This window comes from Lithobates pipiens, unplaced genomic scaffold (genome assembly GCF_037356315.1).
Source record: "Lithobates pipiens isolate NorthernLeopardFrog02 unplaced genomic scaffold, aLitPip1_a1.2 Scaffold_13, whole genome shotgun sequence".
NCBI classification, from domain to species: domain Eukaryota; kingdom Metazoa; phylum Chordata; class Amphibia; order Anura; family Ranidae; genus Lithobates; species Lithobates pipiens.
Genome location: NW_027507718.1, coordinates 338,703,976 through 338,724,510, shown reverse-complemented (window position 1 = coordinate 338,724,510; position 20,535 = coordinate 338,703,976). Strand labels below are relative to the sequence as shown.

At 43.2% G+C, this 20,535-nt stretch overlaps 1 protein-coding gene across 2 annotated transcripts in view; it reads left to right on the top strand.

The window, feature by feature from the left end:
* LRBA (LPS responsive beige-like anchor protein) overlaps window positions 1–20,535 on the top strand; it is a 939,113-nt gene that overhangs the window by 188,639 nt on the left and 729,939 nt on the right. For both annotated transcript variants that reach the window (XM_077477021.1, XM_077477022.1), the window contains exons 28-29: window positions 7,831–8,002; window positions 10,670–11,069. In XM_077477021.1, the coding sequence (XP_077333147.1) occupies window positions 7,831–8,002; window positions 10,670–11,069 (572 nt within the window). The remainder of the gene's footprint in view (window positions 1–7,830; window positions 8,003–10,669; window positions 11,070–20,535) is intronic.

Here is a 20,535-nt window from a genome sequence, read left to right as displayed (position 1 = left end):
AGAAGGCATTGGGGTCTATTAGACCCCCAATATCTCCATAAAGAGTGCATGCCACCTACCCAATGCTATCACAGGGGTTTATTAAAAAATAAAAGAAAAAGTGTAAAAAAATAAAGTGATATATTTTATCACTTTTTTAAAAAACCCTGTTGCCCTGTGCAAATGCAAGCCCAGAGTGCGCACATGCATGTAAACCTTGGTAGCACCACACGTGTATCATACAGTGCCTTGAATAAGTATTCATACCCCTTGAAATTTTCCACATTTTGTCATGTTGGAACCAAAAATTTAAATGTTTTTTATTGTGATTTTATGTGATAGACCAACACAGAGTGACAGGTAGATGCCCATTCTTCTTTGCAAAATAGCTCCAGTGCTGTCAGATTGGACGAAGAACATAAGAACATTTTTAAGTCCGTCTACAGATTTTCATTTGGATTTATGTCTGGACTTTGACTGAGCCATTCTAACACATGAAATATACTTTGCTTTGATTTACACAATACCATTGTAGCTCTTGCTGTATGTTTAGGGTCATTGTTGTGCTGGAAGGTAAACCTCTTGCAGACTCTACCAGGTTTTCTTCCAAGATTGTCCTGTATTTGGCTCCATCCATCTTCCCATCAGCTTCCCTGTCCCTGCTGAAGAACATCCCCAAATCTTGATGATGCCACCACCATGTTTCACTTTGGGGATGGTGTGTTCAGGGTGATGTGCAATGTTAGTTTTCCGCCACACACATTGTTTGGCTTTTAGGCCAAAAATTTTGGTCTCATCTGACCAAAACACCTTCTTACACATGTTGGCTGTGTCCCCCACATGGCTTCTTGCAAATGTGACTTCTTATAGCTTTCTTTTAACAATGGCTTTCTTCTTGCCACTCTTCCATTAAGGCCAGACTTGTGGAGTGCATGACTAATAGTTGTCTTGTGGACAGATTCTCCCATCTGATCTGTGGATCTGTGGATCTCTGCAGCTCCTGTAGCGTTACCTTGGGACACTTGCCTGCATGGTCCTATCCGTACGCATTAACAGACATAAAGCCTCAACTATGCTTGCACTACAACAGGCTGAGGAGTGTTTGAGCTCCCTCGAACAAGTATTCCTCAAGCCCACTCTGTGATTAATGCTTCCCTCATGCGTTTGCAATCTAGACTTACTGACCAATTACACTTTGAAAAGGTGAAGCAGTTTCTCTCACAGGTCCTGGACAATGGTACGGTTAGTTCATTTAAAGCCATTAAGGTCAATTTTGGTCTACCTATTGGCATTTTTTTCCGCTACCTCCAGCTCCTTCATGCCCTTAACTCCCAATTCGGGGATTACATTCCCAGACTGGAGTCAATATTCCTGGTGGATGTGGTTCTTGGTCAGGACCCCAAGAAGCTGATCTCCCCTTTCTATAACCACCTCATGCTACCTATGGCCACTTCACAAGCTTACTAATTTAAATCCAAATGGGAGATGGACCCGGGGGCTGTGGAAAACTAGGACTGGGAGGATACACTTGCCTCCTGAGGCTTGTGTACTTCAAAATGTCAGACCGACTCGCACGCCTCTATATCCTTTATAGGTCTTGCCTTACCACGATTGGCCGCTCTATCTATCTATCTATCTATCTATCTATCTATCTATCTATCTATCTATCTATCTATCTATCTATCTATCTATATACCTAGCTACAGCCCAGCCTGCCCTAAGTGTGGGGACCCCAGGGGTACATTTTTCCACCTACTATGGACTTGCCCATATCTTCAGGAATACTGGTTGCAGGTGGTTAGGTTCCTCCATGACCACATGGGCTATCCCCTAAGCCCGTGCCCCCATCAGTGCTTTTTAGGTCTCCTTTCCATCTCTGAAGAGAATTGCCTAGATATATTTCTGCAAGAATCTCTGTTTATGGGAAGAATGCAAATGGCCTGATCTTGAATCAAAGCCGTCTCCCCCTACCATTTAGCAATGGATCAGGGCAGTGAACACTACACTTCCCTATAAAAAGGTACTGTATCCACACAGGGGCCACCCAGCCAATTCTAACAAAATCTGGGACAGGTGTTGGGAGGATTCCTCCACTTGCACAGACGAGTAATAACTCTCATTTAAGGTATGGTCTCCTAAGTAGTTATGTACTTGCCTTTCACTCTGTTTTAACCCCCCTGGCGGTCTTCCCGAGTCTGGCTCGGGGTGGAATTTTTATACCAAAAGCGGTAACCCCGAGCCAGACTCGGGACTGCATCGCTGGATCCAGGAGGATGTTTACTTACCTTCTCCCTCAGATCCAGCGTTGTCTCCCCGCTGTACGAGCGAGCCGTGTCTTGCTCGATCTATCACGGAGTCGATCTCCGTTCCCTGCGAGCGTTGCGACGCACGGGGACGGAGATCGGCGCCAAATTCAAAAAGGGAAACACACAGTATACATACAGTATAATGTAATCTTATAGATTACATTGCTGTATGTAAATATTTCACATCCCCTTTGTCCCTAGTGGTCTGTCCAGTGCTCTGCATGCAGTTTTATATAATAAAAACAGTTTTTTTCTGCCTGGAAACTGGAGATTGTCCATAGCAACCAAACTGTCACTTTACATCAAAAATTATTTTAGACCAGCTAGAAAACAGCGATAATAAATTGGAATCACTCACAGAATTGAGCGTTAGCAATTTGTGGGGAGATCCGTCATCAAATACTGAAAAGTAATGACAGCAACAATTCTGCAACTATGCAAATTTCAGTGTTTTTGATTACATTATTGAATAATTTTTATTATTGTTATATTATTTGTTACAATTATTTATAGTTTATTATATTATAATTTGTGATTTCATTTTTCAAACTTTATCATACCCGGGATGTCTGCTAGACTCTGGTTTGGACAGATTTAAGTGAGTTATTCCTAAGAATTACAGGACTACAATATAAAACGCCAAATTTTCATGCAAAATAATGGTACCGCTTTTAGCACCTAAAATCCAAAATAATCGCACCGCCAGGGAGGTTAATGCCTTCATGTAATGTGCTATGATACGCTCCTTACTATTTTTCTTTTTAAAAATGTGTTTCTCTCTCCCTCGGGCACCACAGGCCCAAGTGGGTAGTTTTTTTAGGACTATCCTAAATATGACCTGATATGTACCCTGTACTTGCGAAGAGTATGTCAGATGCTGTATCCTTCTGAATAGTGCATGTTGCACTTTGTACTTGTTTGCATATCCTTTTCTTTTTCGTGCTCAATAAACTTAATTTTTATTAAAAAAAAAAAGTTTTTTTAAATGTGTATGGGGAAGGTTCCAACTAGTGATATGTGCCAGTGGGAGGGTATCATCCTTATTTCAAATCTAGGACAAGATGGAGTAAATAATAAGACTTGAAATACCCCTCCAGTGAGCACACAAATACATTTATATATAGAAAATGCAAAAAAAAAGTATAAAAAAAATTGTATGTTACAGCTTGCATATTGATACCAATAATCACCCCCTGCAAACATGCATGACTATTAGTTGAGATGGAGAGCTTAAGGTCAATATATTTTGCAGAGACTACCACTTCTTCTTCAGGACCTCCTATTACCTCAATATATATGACCAAAGGAATAAATAAATAATTTTCATGGAAAGGCTTTATCCATATATAGTATATTTCTGCTATGCCAGGTTGTATATGATAGTATAATGATGAAAACGATGGAAACCCATGTGGTATAGTCTCGCCGACCCATGGGAGAAAAACCAGCTCCAGGGTAGAGAGCTCTAATGGATTAAAAGGATGTAACATCTAGTGCCTATGAAGTAATTGACTAGAGACCAGAGAAAAGGATATGTGTGGAGGACAGCTATCCCACACTGCGTATAGAGACGCATAAACATCCACACAGTGTGGTGGTATGAGGAGCAAGCTTGGAGGGATATTTAAAGTTCTATTATTTACTTTGCCGATTAATCGTTTTCCTTCCACTTCACAATTCTGTGCCACTTTGTGTTGTTCTATCACATAAAATCCCAATAAAACACATTTACGTTTTTGGTTGTAACATGACAAAATGTGGATAATTTCAAGGGGTATGAATACTTTTTCAAGGCACTGTATCTCAGCAAATGTCAGCATGAGAATAATAATTCTAGCAAAAGAGCCCCTAGTTAGCTGTAAAGGTTTTTAAAGCATCACCTATGGAAATTTTTGGGCATTGGTCATTGGCGATATCGCAGCCGTACACGCACTATTTTTAAGATCTGGAATGTTTGGTATGTATTTATATATTTATTTTAATTGGGTTTTTGCACTAAAAATCTATTTATTTTTTCCCCGGACATTTTGCATTTAATAAACAGTCCCTCAAATATCATTCATGTGCCATAAAAATTTGCAACTATCGCCTATTTATTCTACAGTGACTTTGATATGGGTGCGCGCGCGCACACACACACTCACACTCACACACACACTCACACTCACACACACACTCACACTCACACTCACACTCACACTCACACTCACATATATATATATACACACACACACACACACACACACACACACACACACACACACACACACACACACACACACACACACACACACACACACACACACACACACATATATATATATATATACACACACATACACACACACACATACACACACACACATATATATATATATATATATACACACACACACACACACACACGTGTATATATATATAAAATATATACACACACATATATATCATCTAGCCTTCTGCAGCTGGAGTTTTTTTCATCTTCAGAATCTTTCCTAGCTCTGAATATGGCAGCCTCCTCTGCTCTGTCCAAAGAGGTTTTTACTTCAAACCTGTGATTTTATAGGCAAAAAAGCTCAGGTGTTTGCTGACCAGAGGCCACAAAGGTGCTCCAGCATCTTCCCCTACAGATTTTGTATGCCTTGCAACATCAACTTTTGGGCTACTAAGACACGGTCTTATTCCAAGTCTCTTCAGTCCCTTCTGGACCAGCTTGACCCAGAGGAGTCCCAGTTTTCTGCTGTCAATCCTAAATTTAGAGACCATTTCAGTGCTTATTGATGTGATATGCACACCTTTTGAAGCTAGAGGATCAACCCACTGTTGCTACTAGTGCTGTTCATAATTTGGGGTCTTTTAACTGCTCCTAAGACCAGCAAGACAGTGTTTAAACTCTTCCTTTTATGGAGACTGGCAACACCAAACAAAATGTCCTCCAAAGGCTTATTAGTGTTTTAATTTAACATTGGAGGAGAACGTTGTTAAAAATTTGTCTCTCACAGCAAACTAGTTTTAATATTACTTCTCGTGACAGAGTCCTCCAAACTCTACATAGGCTTTTCCCACAATCTTTTCCACAAGATTGGCAATGTCGTCAACAGGTTGGTTTTATTTTTCACATGTTTTGGAGTTGTCTGGTACTGCAGGATTTCTGAAAACAAGTGGGTGACCTCTTTTAAATTGACTGCTGATAATCCGAACAGTAAGCATGGCTGTTGAAGCCCCAGTTCTAAGCACAGGGGCATCTCTGAATTGGTTATTCCCACAATGTTAAAACTAGGATGGCTACTTTTCTTCAGTTGATGCAAGGCAAATCTTTTTCACCCCGGGAAATGTTCTGTGGAATAACTTCCCTCCATCAAAAAGCTGGATTTGGACCAGCATTAGGCCCCCAGTACTATTAAGGGTCAAGTCTTTTCCCTTGCTGTCTGGTTTAAGAAAAGTGGGAAAGGGTTAAACACTGCGCTAAACCCCAAAAATTACGTGTGACACTATGTGAAAAAAGTGTGTATAGAAAAATTATTTTAAATAAATACACCCAATCTGTGAATAAACACAGCTAAGCTGCTGACACACAAACCAAGTTTGAACAAAATTTATAAATATGAAGTGCAGCGCTAAGGTATAACTACACCTAATAATTGGTGTAAAAAAAAAAAGTGGGAAGATATAACAGCGATAGGAAGTCCAAAATAATATGTATAAATGTTCTCTGGTATCTATCCGAATCCAAGGGGCCTGATCATCCGGTATCCAAAACTAAAGCAAATTTTGCATCAAACTGCTATAGCATATCAAACAGAAGATGGGTACTCTTACCGAGTATGTTGGACACATCTACCCTATGGCAATGCGTCATACGAGCTTGTAATGGCTATGGTAGCCGAGACTACTGGTCATCCAGCTGGTTCTTCTCCCCTTCCAAATGGATCCAATCTTTAGCACTCCTGTCAGAGGTCCGTGGCTCCAAGTGGCAGGTGAATCGACAGCTTCAGGCTCCAACTTGCAAGGCCCAATCTGTGATGATTCAGTAAAGGTCAGAGCATAAAAAAAGAGAAGGACATGGAGGTGCTCCACATTGTGTAGATTAACCAATGAAGGTTTATTATAAAAATTGTAAATCCAGCATTAAAAAAACACCAAACTGGTAATCCAAGAAAAAAAATCACGTGATATAAAATAAAAGAAAAAGCAATATGGTTTAAGAGACCACTGGAATTATTCTCTAAAGATCCTTTTTTGGACTTGCACAAGGAAAAGGTGGTGTTGAGGCCCAGATCTTCCTTCCAACCTAAATTGCCTGGTTATAGTTAAAGCTGTGAAAATCTGTGCTTTCCTCAGTCTGGCACACACTATCATTCTGCTTGTTCTCATAAAGGTAGGCCAGCTTCTTCATCATTTCTCCGTTCCTCAAATGGAGCATTGTTCAAGTTTGGTCGTAAGGCTCGGGATGCACCCTTTCTTGTTTGTGGACATTCTAGAAGATCTGTGAGTGCCTCTTGGGCTCTTCCACATCAAGGCTACTGTTTGCAATGCTTCTACCTGGTCTTCTGTTTACATGTTTTCCAAGTTCTTCTAGATGGATGTTTATAACTCATCTAAGGCTCCGTTGACACTAGCTCAATTTTAGATGTGACTTGAGTCCCACAGAAATGCATGAAAATCCCATTTTTTCTAATGGTGCTTGTTCACATCAATACAAATCAGCATGGTGTGATTTTGGAAAAGATTCCGGTACTACTTTGGTGTGATTCTAGCTAGATTTTAGCCCCATAGATTATGCAGACCACATCCAAATTGCACTACATAATCACACTGACTATTGCTTGCTTTAGGTGGGAGGTCCTTCCAGCAGCTCCTCTAGCAGCAATCAGTCCCCATTTTCTATTAATAGTTGACCTTTTAGCCTTTTGTAGCAGTTATTGTGTTTGGACGTCCTGACAGTTAATGACTTCCTGTGTCCCTCAATGGACAAGACAGAAATTGGGATTTAAGGGTGACATGTTCCAACCTTGTTTGCTCATCATCCTCTTGGTACTGCTTTGCTATAAACTGAGGCATACTAGTAGTAGTAAGAGGGGAATCCTGGCCTGGCATACATTACCTTTATGTCCACTCCTCCTGTAGGCGGCAGTATCACTCAGAAGTGTGGTTCCTCATTTGATTCAAGAGAAGGATTGTAAAGTAAGCAGAAATATCCTTTTTATTCTAACATGCAAAGTGGGAGAACGATATTTAGAGAGAGGGAAAAAGACACCCTGAAAGTCTGCTTTAAAATAGTGTGAGATAATTATAAACGTATTTCTAGTTGCCATTTCACCGTAGTGCATGAAAAATTTAGTCAAAAAGCCAGATCTGTAAATTGGTGCTAAATAGGATAGAAGCATAGATTATATTTAACAATATAATGTTTTCCATACCTTAAATTGTTCTTAATTATGTAATAGAAGGAGACAGCACTGCAATAGGTCAGAATGTTATCTTTTAAAAAAAATAGATCTGTAAAGACCTGAATATTAACATTTAACTCCTCCCTTTTATTGTATAGGAGGACAGTAAACAGGCCCAGTTTCTAGCACTGGCTGTTGTCTACTTCATCTCTGTGCTCATGGTATCTAAATATCGGGACATCCTGGAGCCTCAGAATGAGAGAAAGCAGCTTCATGCCGGCACCCCTTCCGAGCATGTGGAAAATGGCAGTGCTGATGCTGGAACATCAGGTAGTTATAGCCATGTGGCCATATAAATCCAAGCATCGCCAGCTTGTCTGCTTACAACACCAGTACATATAGGTTTGAGTTGTCATATTGCAGAATTTACAGGGCAATTGGTTTCATACATGTTTTCCTTTTCCATTCCTTATACATTTTTCCAGCACTCCTTTTTTGTTTTTGTTTTTACCATTTTAGCCCTTTTCATCACATTATATTATTGCCCCTCACGCTCCCATTCTAACACCATTGATTGTCTCTCTTGCTTGCTCTCCGGGTTTATTTGCAATCGCTTGAATAAGAGTTGTACAAAAGGTTTTCTACCAACGGTGTTAAATTTGTGCATTTCTTTTTTTTTTTTTTTTTTATCGCATAGTTATGTAATTTGTAGGAAATATTACAGAAATCATGATACTGAACACTGTCTGTAGTTACAGATTTCTTTTTTGGATTGTGATGTGGTGTTTGTTTTATCTTAGGGGCAGACATGTTCTTCTGTATAAATTCCATTTATCATTACCTTTTCACCCTTTCACTTTTTTGGATCAGCCATCATATACTGTACTTCCTAAGTAAGCGTTTCTCACTGTTTCGCTTAACTTTGCATTCTCATTGGCAATTCATTCAGTGCTGGTGCAAGGATTTTTGTCTACATGGGCTAAGGTGCATTTTGGTGTCAGTGGCTGTAATAACAACCCCCAGCATTGATGTCAGTGGCGGCAATAACCCCCTACTATGGTTTCAGTGGCTGCAATAATAATCCCCTACTATGGTGTCAGTGGCTGCAATAGAAATCTCCAGATTTGGTGTCAGTGGCTGCAGTTATAACCCCTAGCACTGGTGTCGATCACACCCTCAGCCTGCAATTATAACCCCCAGCATTGGTGCTAGTAGCTTTAATAATAACCCCCACTATGGTGTTAGTGGCTCCAATAATAACCCCCAGCACTGGTGTACACCACACCTCGCTACGCCCCCATACATGCTGGTGGTCAGTAGAAGTGGCTATTTAACATCATTCGCCTTACCTGATAACAGTCTGAGCTACTCTCCCTCCCTCTGAGGGCCAGACTTTCAGTGGCAGCTGCTGGAAGGCCCCAAAGAGGATACCAAATCATGCTGATTAGGAGTTCAGAAGCGCAGAATCCTGGGACTTGCTCTGTATCAATCCAGTGATTGCCCCTCCCATCCCATACAAAGCTTGGCTTAACCCCGTTCTGAGCCTCCGCAGCCAGTGATAAGAGTGATCTGCCTGCTCACCACCTTCCTGATCCCCATCCCCACTACCAAGGTGAATGTATACTGGGTCCCTGCCACCCCACACACATGGTCGGGTATAGCAGCTTCCGCTCTCATTGCTCAACGGATCCCAGCTGATCCAGTGCACAAGGCAACTGGCACAGGACTTCTAGTGCTGGAATCTTCAGATCTCTGGAGGGACTCTCTAAATATCTGAATCCCCCAGTAAGGGGCATTTTGAGGGTGGAGAGTATATTTTGCACCAGGTTGTGTGTTGCACCCTAAATATGGATGTAACCTAGCCTTAAGGTGGCGTTAGCCTTTAATAACAAACTTTACTTTCGTGGCATTTGATTTTATACTTGAACATTCAGCACCTACATTTTAGTTCTCAATGCTTGCACTATTTTAAGTTTTTTTTTTTTTTTTCACATAGAGATAAAAAGTTCACACCTTCCCTTTCCATAAAGTAGCAGTATAGTAAAGAAGTTTGAAGGCCTTCTCAATGCAGATGCCAGCCCAAATCCTCTTCACACTGAGCCAGTTCTTTAAGTGCAATAATAAAAAAAAATTGAGCCCCCTGTCAAAGTACAGTCAGTGGGATTTTAACAGCATAGTGCCCCAGTAGGTGGTGTTGGTAATATTAGGGGAGGGTGTATTTTGCTTGCAGTTGGCAAATTGCTACCCCTTTCAGTTTACTAGCAGCGGGACCTGTTAAACTTTGCTCATTCACCATGGTACTCAGTTAAAAGGAAAAAAATGCGGACCAGTTTATTACATTTTAGTACCTTGTCTACTCATTTGTTAGAAAGAGGATATCTGGTAAGCAGTGGATGAAGATTAAAGATCGCCAATTGTAGTCTTAACAATTTTTATAATAAATTGATACCTGGGCTTGTATTTATTTCAGATTAAACGTGTCCATTTTATTTTTTGTGGTGGTGTGCTCTGTAATGAGTAGAACCCCAGGGGCTGGTTTATTAGGTTAATTAGGTCCTAAGGAGGGGTAACCATACCTACGGCCATGTTCACATGGGCTATGCCTACACCCATGTGAAGAGCTGTGTTTGCCCACACAGGATGCATAGCTCTGCTGTCGATTTTGCCTGCAGGCATTCCCATTCATGTCTATTGGAACCAGCGGCTGCACGGATGCTGCAGCTGGTCCCATTTTTGTATTTTATGACATACACCTGGACAGCTCTCAAATTGGGACCTCCAGCTGTGTTTGTCCCATTAGACAAAAACAGAACTGCTTGCATGTGGATGCACAGAACACACAGATAAATACGCCCATGTGAACAAGGCATAAGATGTCTTTGTGGTTAGGCTCTTTGGTGCCCAAAGACTAAATTCCAAAGTCGCATACAAAAACATTTTAAATAAAATTTGTTCTGTTTTTTAAAATGCTTGATCTGGCTTGCAACTTAATTTCAGATTCCCTGCCCAGTGCCATGCCAGCAGCTTCAGAGGATTTGGAGAGTTCTATATCTGTAAGAAGAAGAGACTCTGGTATTGGAGAAGAACACATTTTGGTGTCTGGTAGTAATTCAGAGATGGAAGCTGGAACTGATCCTGTGAGTTCAGGGCCAGATGCAATTAGTGAAGTATTGCATACCCTGTCTTCGGAAGTCAGAAAACCTAATGATACAGTAGGTGATGGGAATGGAGAACAGTCCACTACCAAGAATGTGAATGTAAAAGACATTCTCCGAAGCCTGGTGAGCTCTCCAGCTGAAGAATCCCTTGTCGACCCAACTTTATTACCCCCCACGTTCCTAGGAGCACTTGGTGACCCTGCTGCTGAGCATTCAGTACAGTTCCGATCATTTGACAGGTATGGTTGCTATCATATGTTTTGGACTAGAAAAAATATTACCTGTGTAATGTTATAAACGTCTTTATCACACCAGAATAGGGGTGGAAAATAACCTCCTGAAAATGGGTAGAGTATATGTCTTTGAAAAAATCTAATTCGTAAGTATAACTTGTATCCATAATCAATTATGAACCAAAAATGTCTCATTCGTTCATGCCTTCTTTATTCAGAACCATGTGGTTATAACGCCCCCTACAGGAGTAGGACACAAGACAGAAAATAGACTTGGCTACGGCTATGGGCAATCCTAGGTGATATACACCCCTCTCTGCTATAGGCCTTAATTTTTTTTTTTCTTTTTATTTATTTTTTTTTTTTTTTGCCTAGTCAGGAGTAAGGACCTAGTTCCCTGCTTGGGATCTCTTATCCTGGCAATTTTTATTTAAGTTTATTATTTTTTTGGATTTTTCTGGTGATCTCTATAATCAACTACCGGGCTGGGCATTCGATCCAGCGGTCGCCCCAGTCTAGCCACTGAGCGTGTGCAGACCGCAGCTACGCGCTAGGTCGGCTGTAACATAGCCCCACTGGATGGGGGCTGGCCCTGTGAATTAAACGTCTCGCAAGGTTTCATATGACCAGGTCTCAGCTTGAGTCGCAGCATCCCTCATGGCCAACAGCCCACCCCACTTCTATGGCATGGAAGTTCTGTTTAGCGTGGTCCCGCTTGGTCCTGTTATGGTGAGTAAATGTCCCCCTCTCCCCTTAGGCGTCGGTCTTGCAAGTCCCTTCTGTCCCTGCACCCTCTTATCCTGGCCCTGGAGGTCCCTTGGTAACCCCCCCCCCCCCCCTCTCTCCATAAGGGAGGTAGTGTGCCTGTGGTGGGTCCTGGGGGACAGGGTTGAGTACTGGTGAGTGGGAGTGCACGCCACCTAGGTGTTGTGCTTACCTTGGGGGGAGGCACTCTCACTCACTCTCTCTATTTTGCCGCAGCCGGTGTCCTTTTTCCATAGTGCCTGATGACTTCCTATGGCCAGCGGCCATGACATGGCGTATTTTAGCTCAGGCAACGGCGGCCATTACTGTCCTCCTTTTAACCTGGCGCTGACTCCTGTGCTTTCTTCCCCTTGGTCGCCACATGTGTGCAGGTCTACATTTGAGACAGCAAGTGTTACGCTGATGGGGTGGAGAGTCTGGGAGATCCCTCCTCTCTGTTGCTGGCTGTGGGGTGTACTGGTGGTCCGGTACCACTACCGCTCTGGGGGGTGTCCCATTGTAGTTGTCACTCTAGGTGTGGTGCTCTTTTTTTTTTTTCTTTTTTTTTTTCCCTATCCTATGGAGTCTAAGGAGCATGTTTCCCCACCTGATCCCCTGTCAGAGGCTGTAGGTCCTTCTGGGTCCCAGTCATACGTTGACGCACTGACGGTGTCCCTGGAGTCCATTGTGTCCCAGGTGGAGGTGGCTCTTGGGCGGCGGACTAGCAAGAAGCATCCCCTGCCTTCCCCTGCTTCATCTGTCTCGTCAGATCCTGAATCTTATTCGGCTGCCGTGGACGGGGCCCATCCTGTGGGGTCTGCAGACACACTTCTAGATCTTTCGGACAGTGAGAATGATTCCTCTACCCCCAGTGGCTGCATACAAGAATGTGCTGGTGGGGATTTCTTCTGTGCGGGAAATGTTAAAACTGTAGGATGCAGCTGCGGTGGAGGTGCCGGTCCCCTTTGGCACTCGCAAGCTGCCTCGTGCAGGAAAAGTGTTCCCTTATCCCTCCTTTTTTGACAACTTCTGTCTATAATGAATGGGAGCATCCAAAACGCCCCTTTGTGAAGTGTTTCGCTGTGCCTTATCCCTTTTGAGGAGAGTCTGCTAAAAAATGGACAACTCCACCTGTGGTGGATCCCCCGCTTTCTCGGTTGAACGATAGCACTATAAAGGCTGGAAAATCCTCAACCGGCATCAAAGACCTGGCTGACAGGAAGGCAGAGTTTCTGAGCCACACTATGTTCCCCATTGTGTGTTCGGCACTTCGGACGGTTTTGGCTATTTCTCTGGTGTCACAAATGCTGGCAGAATGGGCAAAGCTGTTGTGCCATGACCTGGTAAGTTGACCAGTTTCCTCTTGCCTTCACGAAATTAGCAGACCAGCTCGTCCAGGTGCTGCAGTTTGTCTGTGATGCCTCTTTGGAAGCAGCTCTCTTGCTGTTTAAGCTATCGGTTTCAGCGGTAGTGCTTCGGGTATTGTGGTTGAAGTGTTGGCCTGCGGACCAGGGCTCTAAAAAGGCCCTAGATCTGCCTTTTCAAGATTTTCATCTGTTTGGGGCCACTCTGGATGATATCATTAAAGCGGTTTTTCACCCTAAAGGGGAAGTTCCGTTGTGTTCTGGGAAACACACAGTTCCCAGAGACACAGCGGGGACCATAAGAGACGCGCATGCGCAGTAGGGAACCGGGCAGTGAAGCCGTCATGCTTCACTTCCCGATTCCCTGACAGAGGTTGGCGGCGGTGGCAGCAGCGAGACGAGCGATCGCTCGTCATCTGCCGCCGACATTGCTGGAACCTGGGACAGGTAAGTGTGATTTTATTAAGTCAGCAGCTGCAATATTAGTAGCTGCTGGCTTTTAATATTTTTTTTTTTTTAGGTGCAGCTCCTCTTTAAGTGTCACAGTCAAAGGAGAAGGAGCCAAGTCGCAAGCGTGGCCCTTCTCGGCAAAGTTTTTTTTTTTCGTCCCTCAGTGTCCACTGACAAAGGCTCAGTCTTTCAAGCTCCCCTCAGGAGGTCCCAAACTGCCCTGGTCGGGAAGAGTGGGCTTCTCCAGACCCCCAGATAAGGCTCCTTTGGCATGAAGAGATGCCCTCACCCACAGTCCGGGTGGGGGGGGGGGGGCGTCTTCGCTGGTTTCCGGGCTTGTGGACCTCTTTGATAAACAAGTGGGTCCACTAAGTGATTCTGTCTGGTTACAAGATCGAGTTCCAGACTTGTCCACAAGCAGATTTTTTCCGTCCAATCTGCATCTGTCTCAGGACCGCTTGTTAGCGCTCCGGGGTGCAGCGCAAGGCCTGTTGCTGCAACAGTTGGTTGTCTTGGTTTGGAACATTTCCAGGGTGCTGGGTGCGGAAGTTCAGAATGGAGTCTGTTCTCTCTGTGGTGGCATCTCTTCATTGGAGGGACTTTCTGGCCTCCATTGACATCAAGGATGCCTACCTGCACATTCCAATTTCCACAGCACCAGTGGTTCCTCTGGCTTGCTGTGAGAGAGGAGCACTCCTGCAAAGGGATCTTTTTAAAATGGGTCAAAATTTGAGTCTCTAGACAGTCAGATTCGGCTGAGTCAAGGAACCAAAGGCTCCCTGATCTGGCGGCTTCGTTCCCCATCTGTTCGGCAGGGAAAATCCTTTCTCCAGCTGTACTGGATGGTAGTCGCCACAGATGCCAGTCTGCGTAGGTGGGTAGGAGTCCTGGGCCTGAGCTTAGCTCAGAGTCACTGGACGTTGGAGGCATCCAGGCTACCTATCAACATCTTGGAACTCCGGGTAATTGGACTCTGCCTGGATCATTGGACAGATCAACTTCGGGGGCTCTCGATACGGATCCAGTCAGACAATGCCATGACGGTGGCCTATGGCAACCACCGGGGAGGAACAAGGAGTGTGTTAGCCGGCCTTGAAGTTGCTGTCATTCTACGGTGGGCAGAGCGCTTTGTCCCGCTCATCTCCGCTGCTCACATTCCGGGGGTAGACAACTGGCCAGCAGATTACCTCCGACGTCAAGTATTGGACCAAGGGCAGTGGTCCCTCTAGCAGATGATATTTCAATAGATCTGTCTACACTGGAGATTTCCAGAGGTACATCTGATGGCACCCAAAATCAACAGGCAGGTACAGAGGTTTGTGGCCAGGTCTCGGGACCCTCTGGAAGACGCCTTAGATGCTCTGGTCACTCCATGGGGCCAGTAGCATCTGATCTACGCTTTTCCTCTTCTCAAGCTTCTGCCGTGGCTGTTGCGCAAGATCGAGGCCGAAGGAATTTCCGGTCATTCTAGTGGCCCCGGACTGGCTTCGTTGGCCCTAGTACACTGACCTGGTGTGTCTGGTCAGACGCTCCATGATGACTGCCTCTCAGGGAGTATCTGCTATCCCAAGGGCTGATCTTCCACCCTGCTTTACCATTGCTGGCTTTAACGGCCTGGCTATTAAAAGCCAGGTTTTGAAGGATGGGGTCTTATCTGCATCAGTGATTCAGACACTGCTCAATGCTAGAAAGTCTACTTCCAGGAAGGTATATTATCAGACTTGGAAAGCGTACATTTCATGGTGTGAGTCGGGTTTTCACCCACGTTTTCTTTTTGGTGACTCGGATTTTGACTTTTCTTCAGAGGGACGTTGAAAAGAATTTGCCCTTGAGTACTGTCGAGGGCTGTGTGTCGGCCTTGGCAGTTTTCTGTCAACACTCCCTGGCTTCATGTTCCCTGGTTCGTACCTTCATTCAGGGATTGCGACAGGTGGTTCCACCGGTGCAATCTCCCTTACCACTTGAATCTTTTACTTTTGGTTCTACAGAAGCCTCTGTTTTAAATTGGAGAAATTCCCCTGCTTACGCTTTCACAGAAGGTGGCTATTGCTTCTGCTCACAGGGCGTCAGAGTTGGCGGCACTATCCTGTCACACGCTCTACTTAATAATTCATAGGGACAAGGTGGTGCTTCAACACAAAGACATTGTGTTGCCTTTTCTGTGTCCCAGGCCGCAATATCCGAGGGACTTTGCTTTGCACACCTTAGATGTGGTACGGGCTTTCAGGGTGTATTTGGCGGCCACTGAGTCTTTCCAAAGGTCAGACTCCCTGTTCGTGGTCACAGATGGACCAAAAAAGGGGCTATCTACTTCCTCTGCGACCATTTCTAGATGGATCCGGCAGACTGTGACTCAGGCCTATTCTATCAAGGGTTGCTCCCTTCCCAGTGAAGGTGCGCTCGACTCGGGCGCTGAATGCCTCCTAGGCCTTCTGTTGTCAGGTGTCAGTAACGCAAGTTTGCAATGCGGCTACCTGGTTGTCAGTGCACACTTAAACAAAATTTTAAGGTGGATGTGCTGGTATCTGTGGATGCTTCTTTTGGTCGCAAGGTTCTCCATGTTACGGTTTAGAGGGTTTTTCTCTCATGAAGATTTCTTGCTGTTCAGCTTGGGCTCCAGTAATCGCTGAGCTGCAGGTTGTCTGGTTGGCCTGTTTTTTGTTGGCTGCCCCACCCCTCATGTTTGACAATGCTTTGGGACACCCCTATGGTTCTGATTAAAGGCTATGTCTGTCAATGAACGAATGAGAAAATAGGATTTTTGACTTAACGTAAAATCCGTTTCTCTGAGTTAATTGAAAATTTGAGTTTTTAATGCTTCGGATACTGCTTGCTAAATAACTGAAGGACTATAGCAGAGAAGGGGTTGTATATTCTCTAGGACTGCCAATGGACGTAGCCAAGTCTTTTTTTCTGACTAGTGTCCTACTCCTGTAGGGGCCGATACATTCTGAATAAAGAAGGCTGTGTCTGTCGAACTCAGAGAAACTGAGTTACGTCAAGTCAAAAATCCTAGTTTTTCATCGTTGCCCTCTTCCTTATTTTTTTTTTTTTTTCTTGAAAATGCTAACTACTTATTTGCCATGATGACCTTTAGTACAGTGAAGTAACTGATCTGAAACCAGTGTGTATATGTATGTAAAATATATGTATGATATATGTATGTATGTATGTATGTATGATATATAGTGTGTGACTGACTTCCCCTGAATTTACCAATATACTGTAGGTACAGGCTCTTTTTAGATTGGTAGCTTCAAAATTGAAAGCCATATACAGCCAGTAAACTTTTTTTTTTTTTGGTGGCTTCATTCACACTGTGCTGATGACCATGTGGGTGCTGTGAAAGGCACTCAATGCACGCTGTCAAAATAGAGGGGATGTCTGTGCAGCCAATATTTCACCATAGGCATGTCTGGGCTGCCTGCATGCAGCACCTGGCTGCTCAGTCTGCATAAACAAATGGCGTTTCAGCCACTGTGTGATTTGAAGCCAAAGAAGCAAGTCAACAGTGATGTCTCCAGTCTTTCTTTTATGAAGGGTATACCTGAGTGGTGTTACTTTTACTTTGTTTTGATTGGTCAGCTAAAGGTGTAATGGGAAAGAAATGCTTGGTTTTCAGCGTTATACTGGAGCATTGTAATTTTGTAGTTTGTGTGTGTAATACATCTCTCCTATATCTACACACACACACCCACACCCACACCCACACCCACACACACCCACACACACCCACACAGAAACAGGCGTGCTGCCTATGGACAGAACTTATGTCTTTTTGAATCTGTAGGTTTTCAAGTATAGTTAAAAGAAACCTGGGCTAAGATAAACGGGCGCTATTGCTTATGTGAAAATGCTTTTCTCCAAGCTTTCTTGACAATCCTTTTACTTCAGCACTGTCTGAGCACCTGACTTGGGACAAGTATGCAGACCAGGAGTTTTAAATTCACTCTGACTTTACTTGCTACATACTTGTACAGAAGCCACAGGCGGCCACATAGCCAACAGCTCAGCAAGGTAGAAACTTCACAGCTCCACTCAGAACTCGTTAAATGTTATTGATCTGAGCTCAAGTTGTAAACCAATGTGTTTGGTAGCATAGAAATAGTTTAATATAGACACAGGTCGGAAGTTTTGGAGACATTCTGACCATGAACCATTTTTGTCTGTCAGTAAGCTGCTCGACCTTAGTCATGGAACAGCACTCATAATGGAAATTTAATAATCTTTTCCTAGAGCTGTAGTGCCTGGGTGTCAGTGTTGTGATTGTTTATACAACATACACTGGATAGATTATATCAGGGCATTCATTTGGACAAAGATTGCCATATACTCTGCCAATAGACACCAGAGGACAAACGTGTGAAAACAATCTATATGAACGTCTCTCTTTTAGAAAATTGTATGCGTTTAAGAATATTTACCAATTTAGATTGTCAATCTTCTCAATCATTGATTTCGTTTTAGGCCCATGATGCTTCTGTTTTGAGATTTGTCTTATGATTCACTAAATCAAAGAATACTGATAAAATATACACACACGGGTATACTTTATAAAGCTGTGAATGTGACATTCACCAAATATGAAATGCAGATGAATCTATTACTGCCATTTATAACACCAGGAATATTCATCTCCTGTGAATGATGGCTGAAAATGATTTTTATATATATTATAGCAGAATTGCATCCCTTTTAGTATTTTCTCCTTTCCAGGGCTCTGCGACGCCCTTTTTCACACAGACTGAATCAGATCCAATCAGCAGGGGATCTGAAATGGATGCAGACATTCCTTTTTTTTTCTATGACCCTGGATGGACTTTAAGGTAATCGGATGTAAAGACGTATATCTGTTTACATCCTTTTGCCCAATAGACTTACACAGAGCTTCTGATCAGATCCATCTGAAAAACTGATAGGCAGACCTAATCAGCACACCTATGTAAATAGACCGCCCTTGTGTAAATATTGCATACCATAAGACTGCTATTGGACTGAGTCTAGCTAACTAGTAATCCTTCAAACTGGAGCAATTGGCAAATGGTAAAAGAACACTATGTGCATTATAACTTCCTCTAGCATATTGTTATCAATAAAATTAATATTCATCAGTTGTAAATAATTGAAGTGGGAAAAAATGTGCAACTCTCATATAAAATAATGAACTCATTTCATAAAGAGGTGCAATCCTAAAGACTATACAGATACACAGGGTACCACTCAACAGTCACAGCCAAGGGACTTAAATGTACTTCGGGTGGAGAACTACATTTCTCTTTCTGGGAGCATATCTCCCAGAGGAAGTCACAAGGTGTGATGAAATCTTTAGGAGGAGTCTGGCTGACTGATGCATAAGGAACTAGGAAAAACTGTGGAGAAAATAGCACAGGGGAAACGCCTGCCTGCTGATCATCATTTAAAAAGGAGCCCCATCTGGGTACCAACTACACAGCAAGGAGGTGGAAGTATTCGATACAGGGCGTACACAGGCGGAGATACTACATGCCCGTAACCCCTTAGGGGGAGAGGAATCTGGTGAGTGGGGACCCAAAGGGGCACGAGCACAGAAGTCACTGGATTTATGTGAACACAAAAGTCACCTTTGCTCCCCTTTTTTTGAGACATCCGGAACTTCATGAGATGTTTATTGAACTTTATATATACAGCTTTCACTGAGCACTTTTTGGGACATTACTGTTGTATATTTTAGCAAACGTTATAATCTTTGCACTTGATTATTCTGGATTGCTGTTTAGTATAGACAACCTAATACGGTTGTCTGTACGGTCTAAAATATTGTTGCAATTATCGTTTTTTTCTGCACTGTAGCTTTTATATTTTTTTGCATGGGTCTAGTGTATATTTTTTCAGATTTTTTTTTTTGCATGTATTGCACTTTAGCACTATTTGCACCTTGAGGACACTTTATTATTTTATAATATTTTCTAATGGCGTTGGATTCTATAGTATCTGTGAGATAAGGATCTGGAGTTTGTACTACATCAGATACAATAGAACGTTCATGTGGACATTACCTAGTTCCTTCCTGTAAGAAGGATACACTAAACACGTATAGTTATTTGTTGGAATCTTCTATTTTCATTATTTTTCACATTTCACCACTTATATTTGAAGGAATACTTATTTAGTTTATGCCCATTACCCACCTTAGGTACAATACATTTTGTGCGCACCACAGAGGGGTGTACATAAAGGGGGGAGATGGGAAGGGAGCATGCATTAGCATTAAAGGGGCCTTTTGTTAGGGATTCTGTCTTCATATAAGATATTGATTTGAGCCTCCTTCCCCCTTCCTTTTCTTCTTTTTTGGGTTGCGATCTCCTTTACAATAGTACAGTGCTTGTATAACTGGTAACGTGGTGTGTGGATAAGCTAATTCCATTGTTTATACACTGGCACGAGCACTGGGAAATATAACCTGGGTATTATATTATAGATAAATTAGTCATTCTGGTATAGGTAGCGCCCTAAGCCCTATAATATTATAAATATATTTCTTTCCTTCATTGGCGGATACAGCATTTTCAGCTTAGGGTTATATTGCTACCTTCACGAGAGGACTAGGTAGAACATGTAAAAAAACCAAAACTGCACAGTACCGGGGGCGGCTATAACCCCTCACGCTGCATCAAGCAGTTCCGTTTTTTTCTGCCGAGTGTAGAAGGACCTGGCTCCCGGTGGGGACCATTGGTCCTGTGAATTTTTTTTTTTCTGCATTTTTGATTCTTGTGATCTACAATCAGCAACCAGGCTGGGTGACAGGCTGGATAATATAGATCCTGGTAGTCTCCCCAACCTGGCCATTGAGCGTGAGCAGACCTTAGTTGCGTGCTGGGTTGGCCGCGTCATGCCCAGTCTGATCCGGGGGTGGCCGGTGAGCTATCTGTTCCGGG